The sequence below is a fragment of the Perissodus microlepis genome, chromosome 5 (assembly GCF_051167445.1).
Source record: "Perissodus microlepis isolate ML-2025 ecotype Zambia chromosome 5, ASM5116744v1, whole genome shotgun sequence".
Classification (NCBI taxonomy): Eukaryota; Metazoa; Chordata; class Actinopteri; order Cichliformes; family Cichlidae; genus Perissodus; species Perissodus microlepis.
This window is the reverse complement of record NC_140465.1, coordinates 10,396,808-10,412,706: the sequence shown is the minus strand read 5'-3', so window position 1 is coordinate 10,412,706 and position 15,899 is coordinate 10,396,808. Positions and strand designations below refer to the sequence as shown.

At 40.3% G+C, this 15,899-nt stretch overlaps 1 protein-coding gene across 7 annotated transcripts in view; it reads right to left on the bottom strand.

Moving 5' to 3' along the window:
- Positions 1-15,899, bottom strand: part of suclg2 (succinate-CoA ligase GDP-forming subunit beta) — a 100,416-nt gene that overhangs the window by 43,780 nt on the left and 40,737 nt on the right. For all 7 annotated transcript variants that reach the window (XR_014800239.1, XR_014800237.1, XR_014800240.1 and 4 more), the window contains exons 3-9: positions 15,533-15,632; positions 14,377-14,467; positions 12,658-12,810; positions 10,473-10,562; positions 8,492-8,588; positions 3,910-4,071; positions 2,291-2,433 (exon numbers count right to left, since the gene is read on the bottom strand). Coding sequence is in view for 2 of the 7 variants with exons in the window: in XM_084927768.1 (XP_084783894.1) it covers positions 2,291-2,433; positions 3,910-4,071; positions 8,492-8,588; positions 10,473-10,562; positions 12,658-12,810; positions 14,377-14,467; positions 15,533-15,632 (836 nt within the window). In the remaining 5 variants the exon portion in view is untranslated. The remainder of the gene's footprint in view (positions 1-2,290; positions 2,434-3,909; positions 4,072-8,491; positions 8,589-10,472; positions 10,563-12,657; positions 12,811-14,376; positions 14,468-15,532; positions 15,633-15,899) is intronic.

Genomic DNA, 15,899 nt, shown 5'->3' with positions numbered 1-15,899 from the left:
GGAGGGAGGGAGACAAAAGCGGAAAAAGCAACTGAGGAAGAAAGCCAGAAAGAAGAGACGGACCCCAAAAATACCTGTTTTTCCCCTTCTTTTTTCTTTCTGTTATTACAGTGTAATATTTCCTGCTGAATGGGCTTCTATCATTTTTTCTTCGCAGGACATAAACCATTTTAATCTCGGCACTCAAAAGTTGCAGTGGTTCCTAATAAAAAACACATTTTCACATATGCAACAGAACATTTCGGGCCTTCCTCACAGCAGCTACCAAACTCATTTTATTCAGTGCCAGTGGAAGTAAGCTTTCCTATAAGGCACTCTATCAACACTATTATGCGAAAGCAGCGAAAGTTTTGTTTTTTTAAATCAGTAGAAAAATAATGATGTGAAATGCAAGTAGACCAGGCTGTCTGAGACTCTAAACTTTGAATAAATACTAAACAAAGGGCTGCGCATTTGAAGGAAATAAGCACTGAAGCCTTGATGTTTAAGGCAAATAAGGAAAAACAGAATTTACTGACGCTCCGAGTCGATCAATTTTGTCTCGGCACCTCATCCCATCCACGTTTACCCAGGGTGTGATTTTACTGTTACTTACTGCTCATATATCTTTTAAAGATTTGGGAGTAGTAATTTGTGGGGAGGAAAAAAGAAGAAACCAAATGCAAATGAGCAGCATGCTCTTATTGTGAAATGATTAACATTCCCTCCACAGATCAGAGCAGGTTTCTCAGCTCCCCTGGTTGAAATGCTAATGGTGCTTCCAACCCAGTTTAATGTCAATCCTCCTCTATTTTTTTCCCTGTTAGGGAGGAGCTTCCCGTCTCTGTTTCCATACACAGCAGCAGGAGGGACAGGCAGCAGGTCTACTCCCCCATCTGGATTTGGGGAATCAACCCAAGGCAAAAAAAAAGAGAAAGAGGAACAGGAGGAGTGTTTGATGGTGAGGGGGCCAGTGGATACAGACTAAAACCTGATCTCGCCTTTGAAGATATCCAACTTGTTTTAAAAGGGTATAATAATAATAAAAATGTGGCTCCCTCAGGGGAAGAGAGCAGCAAATCTCCCCTGTTGATTGCATTTCTTTTTTAACCACCATATTCATTTTTATTTTTCTCCACAGTCTGCCGGGCTGATTTTGTGAGACCAAAATCGATCACACAGTGGATTTTTCGAGTCAGGCAATGTATCACCTGCTGGAGTGTTAAGGTTAGCAAGTTTTTAACATTCATCAACAAAAGGTGTGCAACACTGCTACCATGAAAAATCCTACTTCAGTGTTTCGAATGAGCTTTAGATGAAATAAAGCTTTCTGGTATGTGTAATATATACAGAATATCTATTTTAAGACTAGACTATGTATCACATGCCATACAGCGTACTGTAGCTGCATTGTTTAGTAACCTGTCCTGGAAAGCCATTTGAGGAAATTCCAGCTGGCAAGATAGCTTTTTAAACTAGATGCGAAGCTAATTCTTCAAAAATATTTACTGCCAAGTCAAGTCAGCATGTGCTTTTTTTAAAGAAAGATTTTTTTTAAAAAGTGAGCTGAGGACTGAATTTCAATCTAATTCTACTCTGTATTCAACACAACCAAGTAGAGACGCTCCAGAGAGCGAACCCGTGATCATTCCTGGGATACAGGAGTGACAGCAGTGAGGGATTTAGCGATGTGATAACTGTCAACACACAATCAGCACTGCGGTATCGTTACAAGGCTTACGTTGTTTAGCTTGGAATTATTAGCTTTCCGAACATGGAGCAGAATCACTTGTAAAACACCCCGAGCTGCCACTCAGTCACAGCCGCGAGAATTTCTGTCGCATGCTTTTCATTTAAAGTTTTATATGTGCATTAAATCCGAGCTGCATATGCGCCCGTTATTGCGTGTTCACAGCGCACGCGGTTGCACGTCTTAGCCTTTCTTTACAAGCGCAGTTACTGCAGAATACAGAGCGCCAATTTATCAAGCCACAGTAACTGAAATGATGGCATATAATCACACAGCCTCTCAGAGTCTGTTTTCCTAAGTTAAACATGGGCATATGCCAAGGTCCCCAGACTAATGAGTTGCACTGACAAAGCTCTAACCAGACAGATAGAGCTTTATGAATGTACTGTGACAAAATACATGACTGCAATATCAAACGCAATTCAACAGGTGGTAAAATTGCTTTTTCTTCCAAGCTGTGCTTTAAAAATCAGTAACCAATTTAGCTTATGTACTCAACTGTTACAGTCAAGCTGTTCGAGAAGCAGGCAAGCGACCTCTTTGTTAACAGTTTGTTCCTACCTTTGGGTCGGCAGTGAGCAGCTTAAAAGCCTCGTACACCTGTTTCTCTTTGACTCCACCACCCAGGTCCAGGAAGTTTGCTGGCTTTCCTCCATGCAGGTCAATGATGTCACACGTGGCCATGGCCAAACCAGCTCCATTCACTGTTACGACAATGTAATGTAATAATTAGGCACTCGTTTTTATGCACTTTCACATATTTGTGTTAACGATAATTTAGACTAAAGCAGCGGTCCCCAACCCCCGGGCCTCGGACCGGTACCGGTCCGTGAGTCGTTTGGTACCGGTCCGCGAGAGTTGAGGCTCAGGTGTGAAATGTATGGTTTTGAGGGTTTTTATCGGTTTTCAGCGTTATTTTGTTATCCTTTTTATCGTTAACTCGGTTTTCCTGGGTCTTTTCACGTGTGTTATGAATAAATCTTCTTTTTTTCGGTACCGGTACTAGTTTTATTTTGTTGTATTTATCCGCGACACCTTAAAGGCCGGTCCGTGAAAATATTGTCGAGCATAAACCGGTCCGTGGTGCAAAAAAGGTTGGGGACCGCTGGACTAAAGTATAACAATTTGAACATTAAGTAAAGGCTAATATTCGGATATTGAAACAGACGTGCCTGAGAACAAAGTGCGATACATGCAGACACGAGTTAATTAAAGTAACATTACTGACACTGAAGGAAAAATGGCATGAACTATAATAACCCGCAAAGGAATTCAGTGCTAAGTCATCCACTAAATACGAGCAAATAGCTGGAAAAAAATGCCACACTTAAAAAGTGAATCTGCTGGAAATCTTCTAATCAGAAACATTCAAGTCAAGCAACACAGAGAAAATTTGATTACAACTCAGCTCCCGACTTCAGAGAAGAGAGTGTTGATTAGAAGAGGTTGTGCTATGCTTTTGGACTGTGGACTATGTCATCATTTAGCCAACTGCCTGTGCCTCTGCCCTGCTGAGTTGCGCAGGAGCCAAGTGCACAAAAATGTCCTACATAATTTGGTTTAGCCAAGCTGAACTTGTGTCCTGGCAAGCTCCCCAACCGAGGTCTCAATAAAAGGGAAATTCGCTTTAACAGCTGTCACTTTGGTGGCTTATGGAGCTCTCAAGGAAGCTGCGGGGCCTTAAAAGCTGTTGTTACTTTAGGAGAGCCTGGGAGCTGGGGATGCAGAATGGGGTTTGTGTGCAGAATGGAGGAGAAGTGTTAACAGACAACTAATGTGTTTATGAGGCTACGGGGTAAGAAGTGAGAGCACCTGTTAGTGCAGTTGTACACTGTAAAAGCTTTGATTTATGACAAGAGAGGGGGCCTTTAATGAGAATGCTAACAATCTGGCTCACAGGAGACTTTCTGGGTGGATTATAGCTAATTAGAACGCATTGGTTACGGCAGCAATCCTTGTGGAGTCTTCAGAAAGCTGCTTGTAATGTGGACTGGAGGAGAGCACAGACTGCCGTTAGTTTGACTAAAGTTTTAACTGTGTCCGAGCTTTTCGCTTACTCGACTTAAGAGACACATTAAAGCCACATGGCAGGAGGGGTAGGCTTTTGGGAGAACTCCTTTATTGGGTGGTGTATGTGCAGGCAGGTGTGTCGGGTCTGATGGAGAGATTCGCTTCCTTACCAAAGCAGGCAATGTTCCCATCCATTCCGATATATTTAAGGTCCCACTTTGCTGCCGCCATCTCCGTGGGGTCGGCCTCCGTCATGTCATCCATGGCAAACACGTTTTTCTGACGGAACTCAGCGTTGTCATCAAAGTTGATCTTAGCATCAAAGCAAACCACTACGGTAAGGGGTGGAAAAGACAGCAAGGGGGGGGGGAAATAGAACAAGTGAGAAAGAGGAAACAGAATCCAGATATTAAAAAAAAAACTACCTAATTACCATTTCTAAAACCTGAAAGTAATGAACTCCAGGGTGTCCCCTCAGTCTGCTGGTCTTAATTATTTCAGGCTCACTAAGGTATGTGGTTTTGACACTGCCTCTAAGGAAAAGACTATTATAGCAAATGGACATTTCCATTATACATCAAAGAGTGTGTATTTCAAAGACTCTACACTCTTAAAGCCACCTGAAAATACCGCACACTAATAATGTAACAAATTAGTAGAAGCGCTTACACTTAAATAGTGACTAACTGAAAGGGAAAACTGGACATTCAAAAGAAATACAGTTATTCGCCGTCTTGGTGAGAATTTGAAAAGTCACGTCTATTTGCTAAATTTGTAGCTGGAGCCAGAAGTCAGTTAGCTCAGCTTATTATTAAAACCAGGAAAGTAGGAGGAAAGGTAACAAATACACCCCTATATTGAAGCTCAATAACAATTAATACAAAACCTAAAGTATAAAAATGACATCCAAATGGAGGACCACGTCTCCTAGTTCCAGTTTTTGCTTTGCTAACCAGCTGCTTGTGCTGACTTTATATTCTCCAGTCCAGTTTTCAGTCTCAGGCCTCACAGTATTTTCTACACTTGGCTTTAAAATGAACTATGGTAATGTTCTATAGCACCTTCAATATTAACTATTCCACTTAATGGCTAATTACATTTAAACATTCAGGCAATCCTGATGCGAAACTGAGGAAAGGAAGGAAAATATTGAAATGTGCAAATATACTTTATGAGTGCAACATGAACAACATACATGGACACAAGACACATGGAGCAGGCAGACTCTCCTGGGACTGGGGAGTCGGCAAGCTGCGTCCTCCAGGTGAAGTGTTTTCCTCACTACACAATTCCTTTTGTTCTGTTTTGACACATCCATTATTGCAGTCTATCTACAAAATGTATTCAGCTATTACCAAACGAGACAAAAAAAATACAAATTTTCCACCCTTGAGAAATTTTCCTTCTCTAAACACGTCTGTCGAAAGCCTGCAAGAAAATAGCTGTGCTCCCTTGCGACGTGTGAACAAATCGAAGCAAAGAATGAGCTGATGTTAATGTGAAGCCCTTCTACAAAGCCTGCTTCAATCACAACACCTGCTTCTTCCTTCTTTTAAAAAAAGAAAAATCATACCCCTCGTAAAAATTCAGTTTTTTTAAGGACTCATTTTCTGCATTAATATTCATAACGAATCACACAAAAACATTGTCGTATGAGTGTTTGATAACTTTGAGCAAGTATCTTTTTTTTTTGAGGAAACTAAGGATCAAAGAAGTAATGCATCTTCAGCACGCTGTAATAGTGTATGACACATCACACTCAATCTGTGTTCAGCTCCAAAGACAAGACAATCACTCTTATTTCTTTGAGAGAAAAATAAAAACAAAAACCAAAGTTTGGCAGCGTCACAAGCGCTGGAATAATGCTTTGTGACTTCCTATAACAGCCTTCTCATCTGAATGACGAGCACTTGAATTGTTTTCCTGCTAACCTCCATTTTTGTCACTAGGGGAAATCAAGGTGACTGAAATTTACCCATATCTCTGTTCTTCTGTGTGACTGGAAGTGCTTGCTTCCAACAGGGATTACGCCATACGGGAAAAATACATCGACAAATTATAGAAGCAGAAACTTTACTCTTACATTACTCTTACTGGACACAACAGTTTGCTAGTGCCTGCTACAAATGAGAGGAGGACAGAAATGTGAACTGCTCTTGGTGACTTTCAAATAAAGTAAGGGGCCGTGAAATGGTATTTTACTTTAAAATTGAACGATCCTGGTAGATATTGGATCCAATTGTATTCTACTGTGCAAAAATCTTGAGTCATGTCTTTATCTTTTTCCTCCAAGAAGACAGACTTTCTTGTAATTTTTAAAAATTTGTTTTGATCAGTAGTGCTCCAGGCTTTCTGAAGGCCTTTCAAAGTTTTTCATTAAACCATTAAAAGCTGCCTTTTCTCTCGTTTTCTGTCTAGTCCTTGTACCTGACCATTTTCAGAGGAATTTTTGTTTTGTTAAGCCCTTTAACACTGACCTATGATACATTCAAGTATATGAAAAAAAAAAGTTACTCGACTCAAGGATGAACTACTGTTGTGGATTCACATAACTTGTATGCGAGTATCTTGGCATTATTAAGGAAACTGGATACATGAAGGACAAAAGAAGTAGCAAGCCTAAAAATGAAAATGAACAGACTTGAGATCCATCCACTCTTCATTGAATCAAAAATTCTTAATGAAGGGAAACGGGGTAGAAAAGGCCAAATACCACTGGGCTGAAAATTAGTGGCTGCAGGGCTGACGGAGTGATGAAAGCGCATTTGAAATTTTTGGTTCAACCCGTCTGGAGGAAGTCAGGAAAAAACATACAACAGTGAGTGTCTGGAGCCATTTGTAAAACACAGTGGAGGCTGTGTCATGTTTTTGGCTGTATTTCATTCAATTCAAATTTTGATCCATCAAGCAATACCATCAGTAAACTATCTGACTGGCAGCACTTTCATTTTTTTTAACATTACGATCCCGAACAAACTGTCAATGCAGTAAAAATATACCTGGATAGAGAAAACACACAGTGAAACACCATCACTCAGACACAACAGTCACTGTCCCCGGAGTCCAATCAGCAACATTGCTGAACTGAACAGGCAGCCAACATCCAAAGAAGAGCTTTGAATGTCCTTCAAGAAGCTTTGAGATCTATTTCTGAGAATTACTTCAGGAAATGCCAACAAAGGTTTGCTTAGAGAGTTCAGGCTGTGCTCAAGATAAAGTTGGTCTTACCAAATGTTGAGTTTTAAGCTCAGTAGAATTTTATTAACTCTCTCTTTGCCTTATATATTGTATTTCCATGGATGTTTGCGTGTTTCAGTAAATCACTGCACCCCTTTTTCCATTGTCCTAGCAAAATATAAAGAAATAAGGGGGGACTTAAGACTGTACTTCTAAATTACTAATCTAAGACACTTTTCAATGATTGAAATATCCCATCTTTTTATTAACTACTTCTGCAGCAGCACAAAGTCAGACATGTTGATCAAGGCCAACACCTTAATCATTGCTTGTTTCTTAGAAAATTTAGCATTACTATTTTACAGTTCCTCATTTGGCTCATGTGTCTCATCTGATCATTTATACACGAAGTACAAAGAGTTAAGAGACAATATTTATTGCTTGACGACACAATAAATTTATCTTGAATATAATTACTGAAAGTTAATTTCAATAGACTGAGCGTGTAATAGGCTAAGCTTCACTCCAATAAACATTGTCGAGTGAAGATGATAATTGCTCAACCTTTTAATAATCTCCCTTTCATCCATTCAGAGACACTTACAGACATATTCCAAGTTAAGTACTTTTGGCTGAGCACATGCATTTGGAATAAGGCCAGTTTACAACGACACAATTATAGAAAATAATTCCTTTGAGAATAGAACAAGTGAACAGTATGATAAATTAAATAATTGTTGTTTGTTTTTGTGGTTTTTAAAGTGCTTTAGGGGCATTCCCCAATGCAAAGTTTTTAACTTGGGAACTACCATTTCTTCCTATTATTTTGGACATCTTAACATTTATAGTTGATATATTTATAAATATAAACAGCATTATTTGTTGTTAGCTTTCCTAAAATGATTTGCTGGGATTACACAGAACATCTTGTGCGCATGCAAAATATGAAATAAATATGAAAATAATAAATATGAAATAAACGCTGATCAATTCAAAAACTACAAACGGTCATGCAAAGTTACCTATGTCAATATATTTTTAATTATGATACTTTACTTTATTTCATTAATGCTCCACTCAGAGCCCATAAGATTTTCACAGAACATCTCAAAGTGGTTAATCTTCGCCGACCATAAATTAAAAGGCTGCATCTGAAGCTGCCGCTGCTGCTATTTGTAGTCCCTCATTACTTGCTGATGATAGATTATATGCCTTCAGTTAATCATCAGCAACTAGGAAACATCAACAAACATGAACATGCTGTGAATATGGAAAGCTCTGCTCCCTGAAGCCATTTGGATTTTGATCCAGACAAAGTCATGCTGACAAGAAGCTGATGTCAGTGTGTTGCAATTACAGTACACTTCACATTCTGAAATGCATTTAGACCAGAGGAGCGAAGTGCTGCCTCTGTCTCGCAGTCGGTGATTAATATGTGGCAGCATCGTGATGCTGAGTTCTGCGTTTAAAATGTTTAATAGAAATTACAGACAGCAGGACGGCACACATCCAAAGACACACATGAAACACACAAACATACAGACAAGTATGTTTTTAAAAAATGATACAAAGTACCTTGTCCTTCGGGAGTCTCTCCGAGAGGATTGACTTCAACTTGAGTGGCGTCGACTTTCAGGAACAGATCATAGAGCCTCTTAATCTGATCTGCTGCCTGTGAGGTCCACAGAGGACAGTAATTACCTGATGGTTCGGCTCTGAGTAGTCAGCCCTGACAAGGCTGCTCAGCCTCCCACACAGGCTACATAAAACATGGCAAATCACCTTCAACATCACCGTGTCTTTTTATGGCATTAATGTGTAAGGAAGGCAAAGTTAAATTACCTGGTGTTAGCACACCTTTCACTTGATTACACATATCGATGCATACCTGTTTTTCTAATGTGCCTTTTGCATTTAAAACAACTGATATTTACAATGTGGACAACAAATGTTGTCAGTGAGAATACGGGATATTAAAAACTACTGTACTTAAACATTATCAATGAAATCCTCCTTTTAAAAGGAACCTCTTTTTAATTCTCTATAGTTTTGCTTCTTTAGTGACAAAGCCAGTCTGACAGTGCAGACAGACGCGCAAAAAATTGTATCTGCACAAAGCTCCCGTCATCACACAGCTCCTTCAAAACAGTAAAGGTATTTTAGAAATGCTGTAATTATCTCTGAATTAAACAGCTTGGCAACTGACAAACAGCAACCACGGAGAAGCGCACTAACAATGCACACAATTAACCAATAATTTTCTATTTCTCCCTGTTTAAAATCAATTTCCTTTCAGTATCCAGCAAAAACAGGCCATAAAAAAGGATGCAATAAAAATGTCATCAAATCAAGTTTGCTTCACAAAGGCAGATTTGATTTTTTTGTAATTTATGTATTTCATTATTCTATGTGCTAGAATTTGAGTTATCTGATTTCTCATGCCAGTCAGAGCTTGTGCAAAAGAAAACAAATTAAGCCCTTTTTATACTGGACAAACATCTGACTTTTCTCTACAGCGGGAAAGGGTACAGCTGCATTTATTATCGGTCAAATGACTCTAGTCTGCTTGACGGCGTTTCTGGGTATTTATCGGCTCTGCCTTCAATCTGCAGTGATGGAAACACGACTTGCAGATTTTCTGTCCTTTTCCAGCACAAAGCTGTGACGTCGGCTTACATTCTTGACATGGCATGCAAGGCTGAAAGTCTGTCTGCTGAGTGGCTTTAGGCCCTCACTGTGAAGCCTTTCATAGCTCACAGACACTGTAAACACACCTGTCACCTCCCTGGCAAGGTGCTGTTAACCCACAAACACAATTCAGCCTTTTTTTATACTGTATATGGGCAACAGCCTGCATGGATTTGCTAACAATAGCAATCACACAAACCAGAAGTTAACTGTTTTTTCCAGTGCTCGTGACGGGAAATGTGAAACACATAGAAAATCTGAATAAAAATCAAAACGTGTGGCTTTGTGTAAATTTGCCCAGAAATAAATACTTGAAATTTTGCCATAAAAATAGGGTTTAAGACTAAGAGGCAAAAAAAAAAAAAAAAAAGAAAGATCTAAAGTAATCTTAACCGAGCACACATTTTTATTCAGACTGTGAGCTTGGCCTACTGCTGTGCTGTTCTTCCTCAGCTTTATTTTCAGAGCAAATGCCTGAACATGACTCAAAACTTTGGGGAGAGGTGAGAAAATGTTTGTTTCGCTGTCCTCAAAATCATAACTGGCCCACTGAGATTAGTTTTAGTGGCTAACGCATGATTCACTCACAAAATCAGTGTGTGCCATGTTCTACCAAATAATGATATCGTTAGTACTGTAAGCTCCCTAAGCCTGGCACAGTGCTGTGCCTCACTGCCAAGTATGACAACAAACCACCTGGCAAGTCAGCATAGTATAATGACACTTCACAACTTGCCTCTGGAAAACTAATAATAGCCAAAGTATGGCCTATTTATGAATGGGCAAGCATCTGCCTGCCTACATATATATGAATGTCAGAATCACTGATCCTTCTTTGTGACTTTAAAGCCTTCCATGGGCCCATTACCTGTCTCTGCAGAGCTCCTTTGAAACCCAAATTAGCTGCCATGCGAAGTGCCTGGTCGTCTCTCACACCTTCAAAGATATCTATGGCTTCCTGGTAGATTTGTAGAGAATATGCAAGACAGAGGAAGACAAACAAATGAAGACAAGAAGTAAACATTAGGCTATATCCTAAATAAACTATGCAATATATTTCTGATAATTATACACAGAATGGACCAACTCTCTAACAGCAATAGGCTGTCTATGAAGATGATCACAACACCTCCCAAAAATATATCTAAAAGTGCTCATCACACTCATCAGCTAATGTTTGTTGGCTCAACTTTTTATAAATGCTTATGATTATCTTATTAATGAGTGCTTATTTGTAGTAGCTGAAGCAGTCCCTGAGGTACTAGTGGAGCATCTGCACATATACGAACTGTTCCTTTCCTAAACCATGTCATTCATTTTCCTTTTTAGACCACAAAATACGTAAACTGTACAAAAGCAGAATCAGACACCAGAGTTATAGCTTGCACAAAGCAGGAGTACAGTAACATGGCGTAACATAATAAAATTTCAGGGAGCATATCCATCACCAAGACCAATGCCAGTTTGCAAAGTTAAAGAAAGTGATCCAGATCTATCCTTTTAGATCCTTTACCCACATTCCACTGGGTTTTTATAACATGCAGGTAATTTATGCATAATGCATCGACTGATCTGTGGGAAGTTCTGGGCATGTGTGTTTATTAGGATTGGGTAATTGGCTCCATATTCAAATCGTTCTATCCTCCCCCTTTAGCACTGCTGATGACTGATAGCATCATTGTTGGCAGAGGAGGTTATCCATCCTCCATAAAGCAGAGTGTGTGAGCCCAAAAAAGCACATGGTTCAGAGAGAAACGGTGGCTGATTAGAAGCTGAACATATATAAATAAGACTTGCTGGCTCTTTACTTATTTACCTCAGACCTACAGTTTTTTTCCATTTAAAATATCTCACCTGTTTCTTCTGCACTCTTCACCAACTATTCCTATGCACGTTCTTCACTGACAGAAACCCCCGCGGGGAAACAAAAAGTTAAGGAGACCATATATAAAGACACTGCAGTCAAATTAAGCTCCAGGATAAAGGAGGACAAAAAGTCAGCCTGGCAGCCTAATATATCCTCCTGTTTTCTCTCCTTTGATGATGATGGATCAGTGTCACTGCTCCGCAGACTCATCCATTTCAAAGCAGTGCAAAAGTCCAGGCATGAACCTGTGTGCACGCTCCTGTGGAGGCACGTCTGTGTTCCAAGTGCTGGTTAGATGTGGAAGTGCAAAATCAAACTGTAGTGAAGCAGATTCAGTTTATTATGAATCTCATAGTAATGATAATTTCATGTATCAATGTGGAAATTAGGTTTTTATTTTTAAAAAAATCAACTTGAATGGTGCTCACTTTGACACCATCATCCTTCAGCAAAACCCAAGTGTTTGCATTTCATCTGGGAGGAAACATGACTTCAGCAGCCTAATCTTCACTGCCCATCTCCTAGTTACAACATCATTACTGCTTCACCTATTGGTGACATCTCATCCATCTGTACAGACCGTCTGTAGCACCAAACACAGCTGGACAATAACTATTTTAATCATTTTGTTTGATAGTAAAACCCCGCATTTCTCATTTAGACTCTAAAGTCTTTGGTGAAGTTAATGTAACGTAATTGTCTCAGCTTGATGTTTCACACCGCACATTAGCCAAATAAGATACACGTATATAACCTTTGGAGGTAGCCATCTGTAAACGCTTCAAGGTTACATCTGTTAACGACGATGAGGCCGTGCTGTCGAGAAGCTGTAAATAAAATCTCATTAATGGCAAAGAAAACATCGAAGGCTGTGTGTGTTTGCACATGTTAAGCTCCAGTGTCAGCTTCTGCTGTGTGTGTGCGAACAGATCTCAGCTTCCATCTGGAAACTCGGTATGATTTCAACACCCCCCCCACAAAAACCTTTATCAGTTTTAAAGTAAGATGGTGAGGGGATTATAAAGAGCTCCACTGTGCCAGTAAAGAACAAGCATCATGGTAAGATGTCTAATTCAAGGAAGTTAAATTTTGGACTGCTCTCAAGTTTTTTTCCCCCCTCTTTCTTATTCTTGTAGCTGGTAATCACTGACAACTTAGAAATGACTGAAAAGCAGAAATGTTATACCTTAAAGATGAGTTCTGGGGTGCTGGCAGCCACCTCCTCGATATCCATACCTCCCTGAGGGCTTCCTACCATGACAGGACCATTGAAGGAGCGGTCCATTAGGATGGCAAAATATGTCTCCCTGGTAATATCCAGGGCCTCAGCAACCATCACCTGCACATTGCAAAGCAAAAACAGAGGGGCTGGATAGAAGAAGGTAGCTATGTTACTGATCTGACATCACTAAGAAAACATTATTATTAAGGGGGAAAAAAGGGAAAAAAGTCATTTGTGTTCCCCTTTATTCCGACCAGTATTTACAAAAACTCCGAAAATGTTTTACGTTTAACTTTATCTTTTAAAAGTAACGCATTTACAACTAGCTGTACAAAACAAGAAAATAAGCAGAGTGCAGAGATTGTGCCAATCTACGTGCAACAGCTCTGAGGAAATGTCATCTGTTATGAATAAAAGAAACAGAGGCAAATAGAAAGGAATTGTGTGTTCATTCAGAAAGAGAGGCAGGAGGAAGCAAGCAAGAAGCCCATTTGAAAAAAAGACTTGACAGGAAACTATCAGTTCTGTGGTGGTTAATGGGGCGCAGGTTTGGTAGAAGGGGTGTTTGTTTGAACATGCACAGCCCTTATGTTCTGCTTCCACCTTATCGCCCAGTGAATGAGGATAGATCGGCTTTTCTGCGCTCCGTGTTAACGGACAGCGCTCCTATCTTCTTGTCCGAAAGTTGTTTTCCCCATTCACTCAAACAACCTTTTAAGTTGCCTGTCATTTGACTTATACCAGTTTCTTCTCTCAAACTAAACATATTCTTTTCTCCACAGTCTATTTCTATCTTTCTCTGCCTCGCTCATCTGTCCCGCCTCGTTTCCTCATCTCTCATTCAGAGCTATGAGAGTGAAAATCCACACAGATACACGAGTGCTGCCCCTTATCTGTGTTGTAGGACGGGTTGAGCGTTGGTGTGTGCTCCCATTGGAAGGTTGACAGCTGAGCTCTGGCTGTCATCGGAAACGCCGGGTTCTGACTACACCGTTATTGTACTCGAGCCGTTAGGCGGCTCTTTGCCACGTCAGATTTCTGTGCTGTGTGAGATTTTCTTGGTAAGACAATGATTATAGATGTCCAATTGGTTTTCACTTCTCTTCTCACTCAGATCTAATCCAGGTTTTGGCCATATGTTTGTGTCTTTTATCCGCCTTTGCCTTCTGCCTCAGACAGCGAGTTAACTCTGAGCTTGTTGAATTTTCTGTAGCCGCCGTCAATAAAAATGATGTGTGATGCTCATTTGATTCAACGTAAACTTTACAGGGGAAACAGAAACAGAGATGAGGAGAGACAAAGAGGAAGGCAGCAGGACACACAAACAAGCCACAGACTGAGACGGCTTCATCACCTGGAAAACGTCTGTTTTCAGGGGGTACGACATGCAGCATGCGAGCAGAGAAAATAGTATTCCTGCTTGTTAGTGGCGCACAGAAACAGTTGTTTACCAGACACTTTAAATTCACAGTGGGTTCTGTTCAATTTATGCAATGAGCCATAACACCAGCTAGTGCAACCCAACAGTAAACATCAGGGGCTAGCTACTATTAAAACTGAGCACAAAACAACAACAACAAAACTGATATTAATATGACAGAAATTAATTACTGGACTCAAAATGACTTGAAATGAGGTAAAAAAAGGGAAGAAAATATAGTGAGGGTCTCTGCAGTGGCTCACCGTTTTCACTTTCACTCCCTCTTTTGGTGTCTGCTTAGTAGTCAGGTTGAAACCCAGCATCTTATTGGCCAGCTCACCAACGACAGCAGGGCTAAAGGACAGAGGTTGTAGGTCAAACAATATCACTTCTTTGAAATAAATCTTTATCATGAAGCCAAAAAATAAAAAAAGACTTCTAAAATAAAGGTGGAAAAAGCAGGAGGGGTCTACAGATGAAAGCGCATTTCTTCCCCTCTCAATAACTTTGTTCGGTTGAAAAGAAATATGTCTCAGCACTTTCTCGGTATTAGTCCAAAATATTCTGATGAAGGACAGCTTTTGGGTACACGTGCACATTGCTGTGAATCAAACTCCACATTTTCTCTCCATTTAAAAGCGGCACGCATGCTGAGGCTGCTTCTGTTAGCCTGCTCTGCTTTTGCAAGTGAATACAAATGAAGCTCGGGGTTGTACTCATCCTTTGATAGATGAGAGGAAGGTGAACTGTGCACTCATGTCACTGTCTGGGGACGATGAACTTCACTGTATCTCACTTTGAAAAAGTTTCCGGCCTTTCCGAACCCCGAAGTAGGGTGATGATGATACATGCTTGGGACAATTGTCATAAATCACCTTTCTGCCTTTGCGGTGGCAGCAAGTTGTAGCTACCTTTACTAAGAAGACAGCATTTTTCTTATTTATTTATGTATTTTATACGGGGGAAACTTGGTGGAGGGAAATGCAGTTCCTGAGCAAAGTAAAGCTCTTTTAAGATTTGTTTAGCCTTTTGAAAAATGCATAAGATTTCAGAGTGAGCCCTCATTGAAGAAATACATCCATCACACTTCGCAACTCTGAGCAGGAACAAAATAGTAGCACAAAACCCAATAAACCCGAGCGGGGAAACTGAAAATGGGGTGGGTAATGCTTCAGTCGACCTTAAAGCCCCTTTTTCAACATTTAATTGAGGGTAGTTGTTCGAAAACGAGACAGTGGAAGAAAGAAAAATGTTTATTTGCAGCCCGAGTAATCCTGACTGTGTCTTTGTGCCTAGGGAGCATCTTCAGAAAGCTCTTTGAGCCTCCTCGCTGTAAAAGCCGCTGTTGTTGGAGAAAATAACATCAATCTATTTCCTACAGTAACTCACAGTGTGAAATGCACGTAGGGGCATACTTACTCCTTCGTTAAGTGCACTCCACCTTTAAGGCCGCTGTCGAACACACCCTTGCCTCTGCCCCCGGCCAGAATCTGAGCTTTCAGCACGATCTCTTTGGCATCTGAACAACAGAGTGAGACAGACAGAGAGAGAGAGAGGGAACGAGACAAAAGGAGGAGAAGAGATAGTCAGACGGAGCACTTAAGATATAAGCTCATGCCCTTGAACGCACCCTTGAGCCTGTCAATTATTTGTCCATATGATTGAAGGAAGGAAGGAGGGAGGAAGAAAACAGAAGGCTGGCTAACATTCCTTAGCAGAGTGATCATCTGCAAGACTTTGACTTTAGTTTATACTAAGGTCCTGTTGTAATGCATCACAAAGTTAA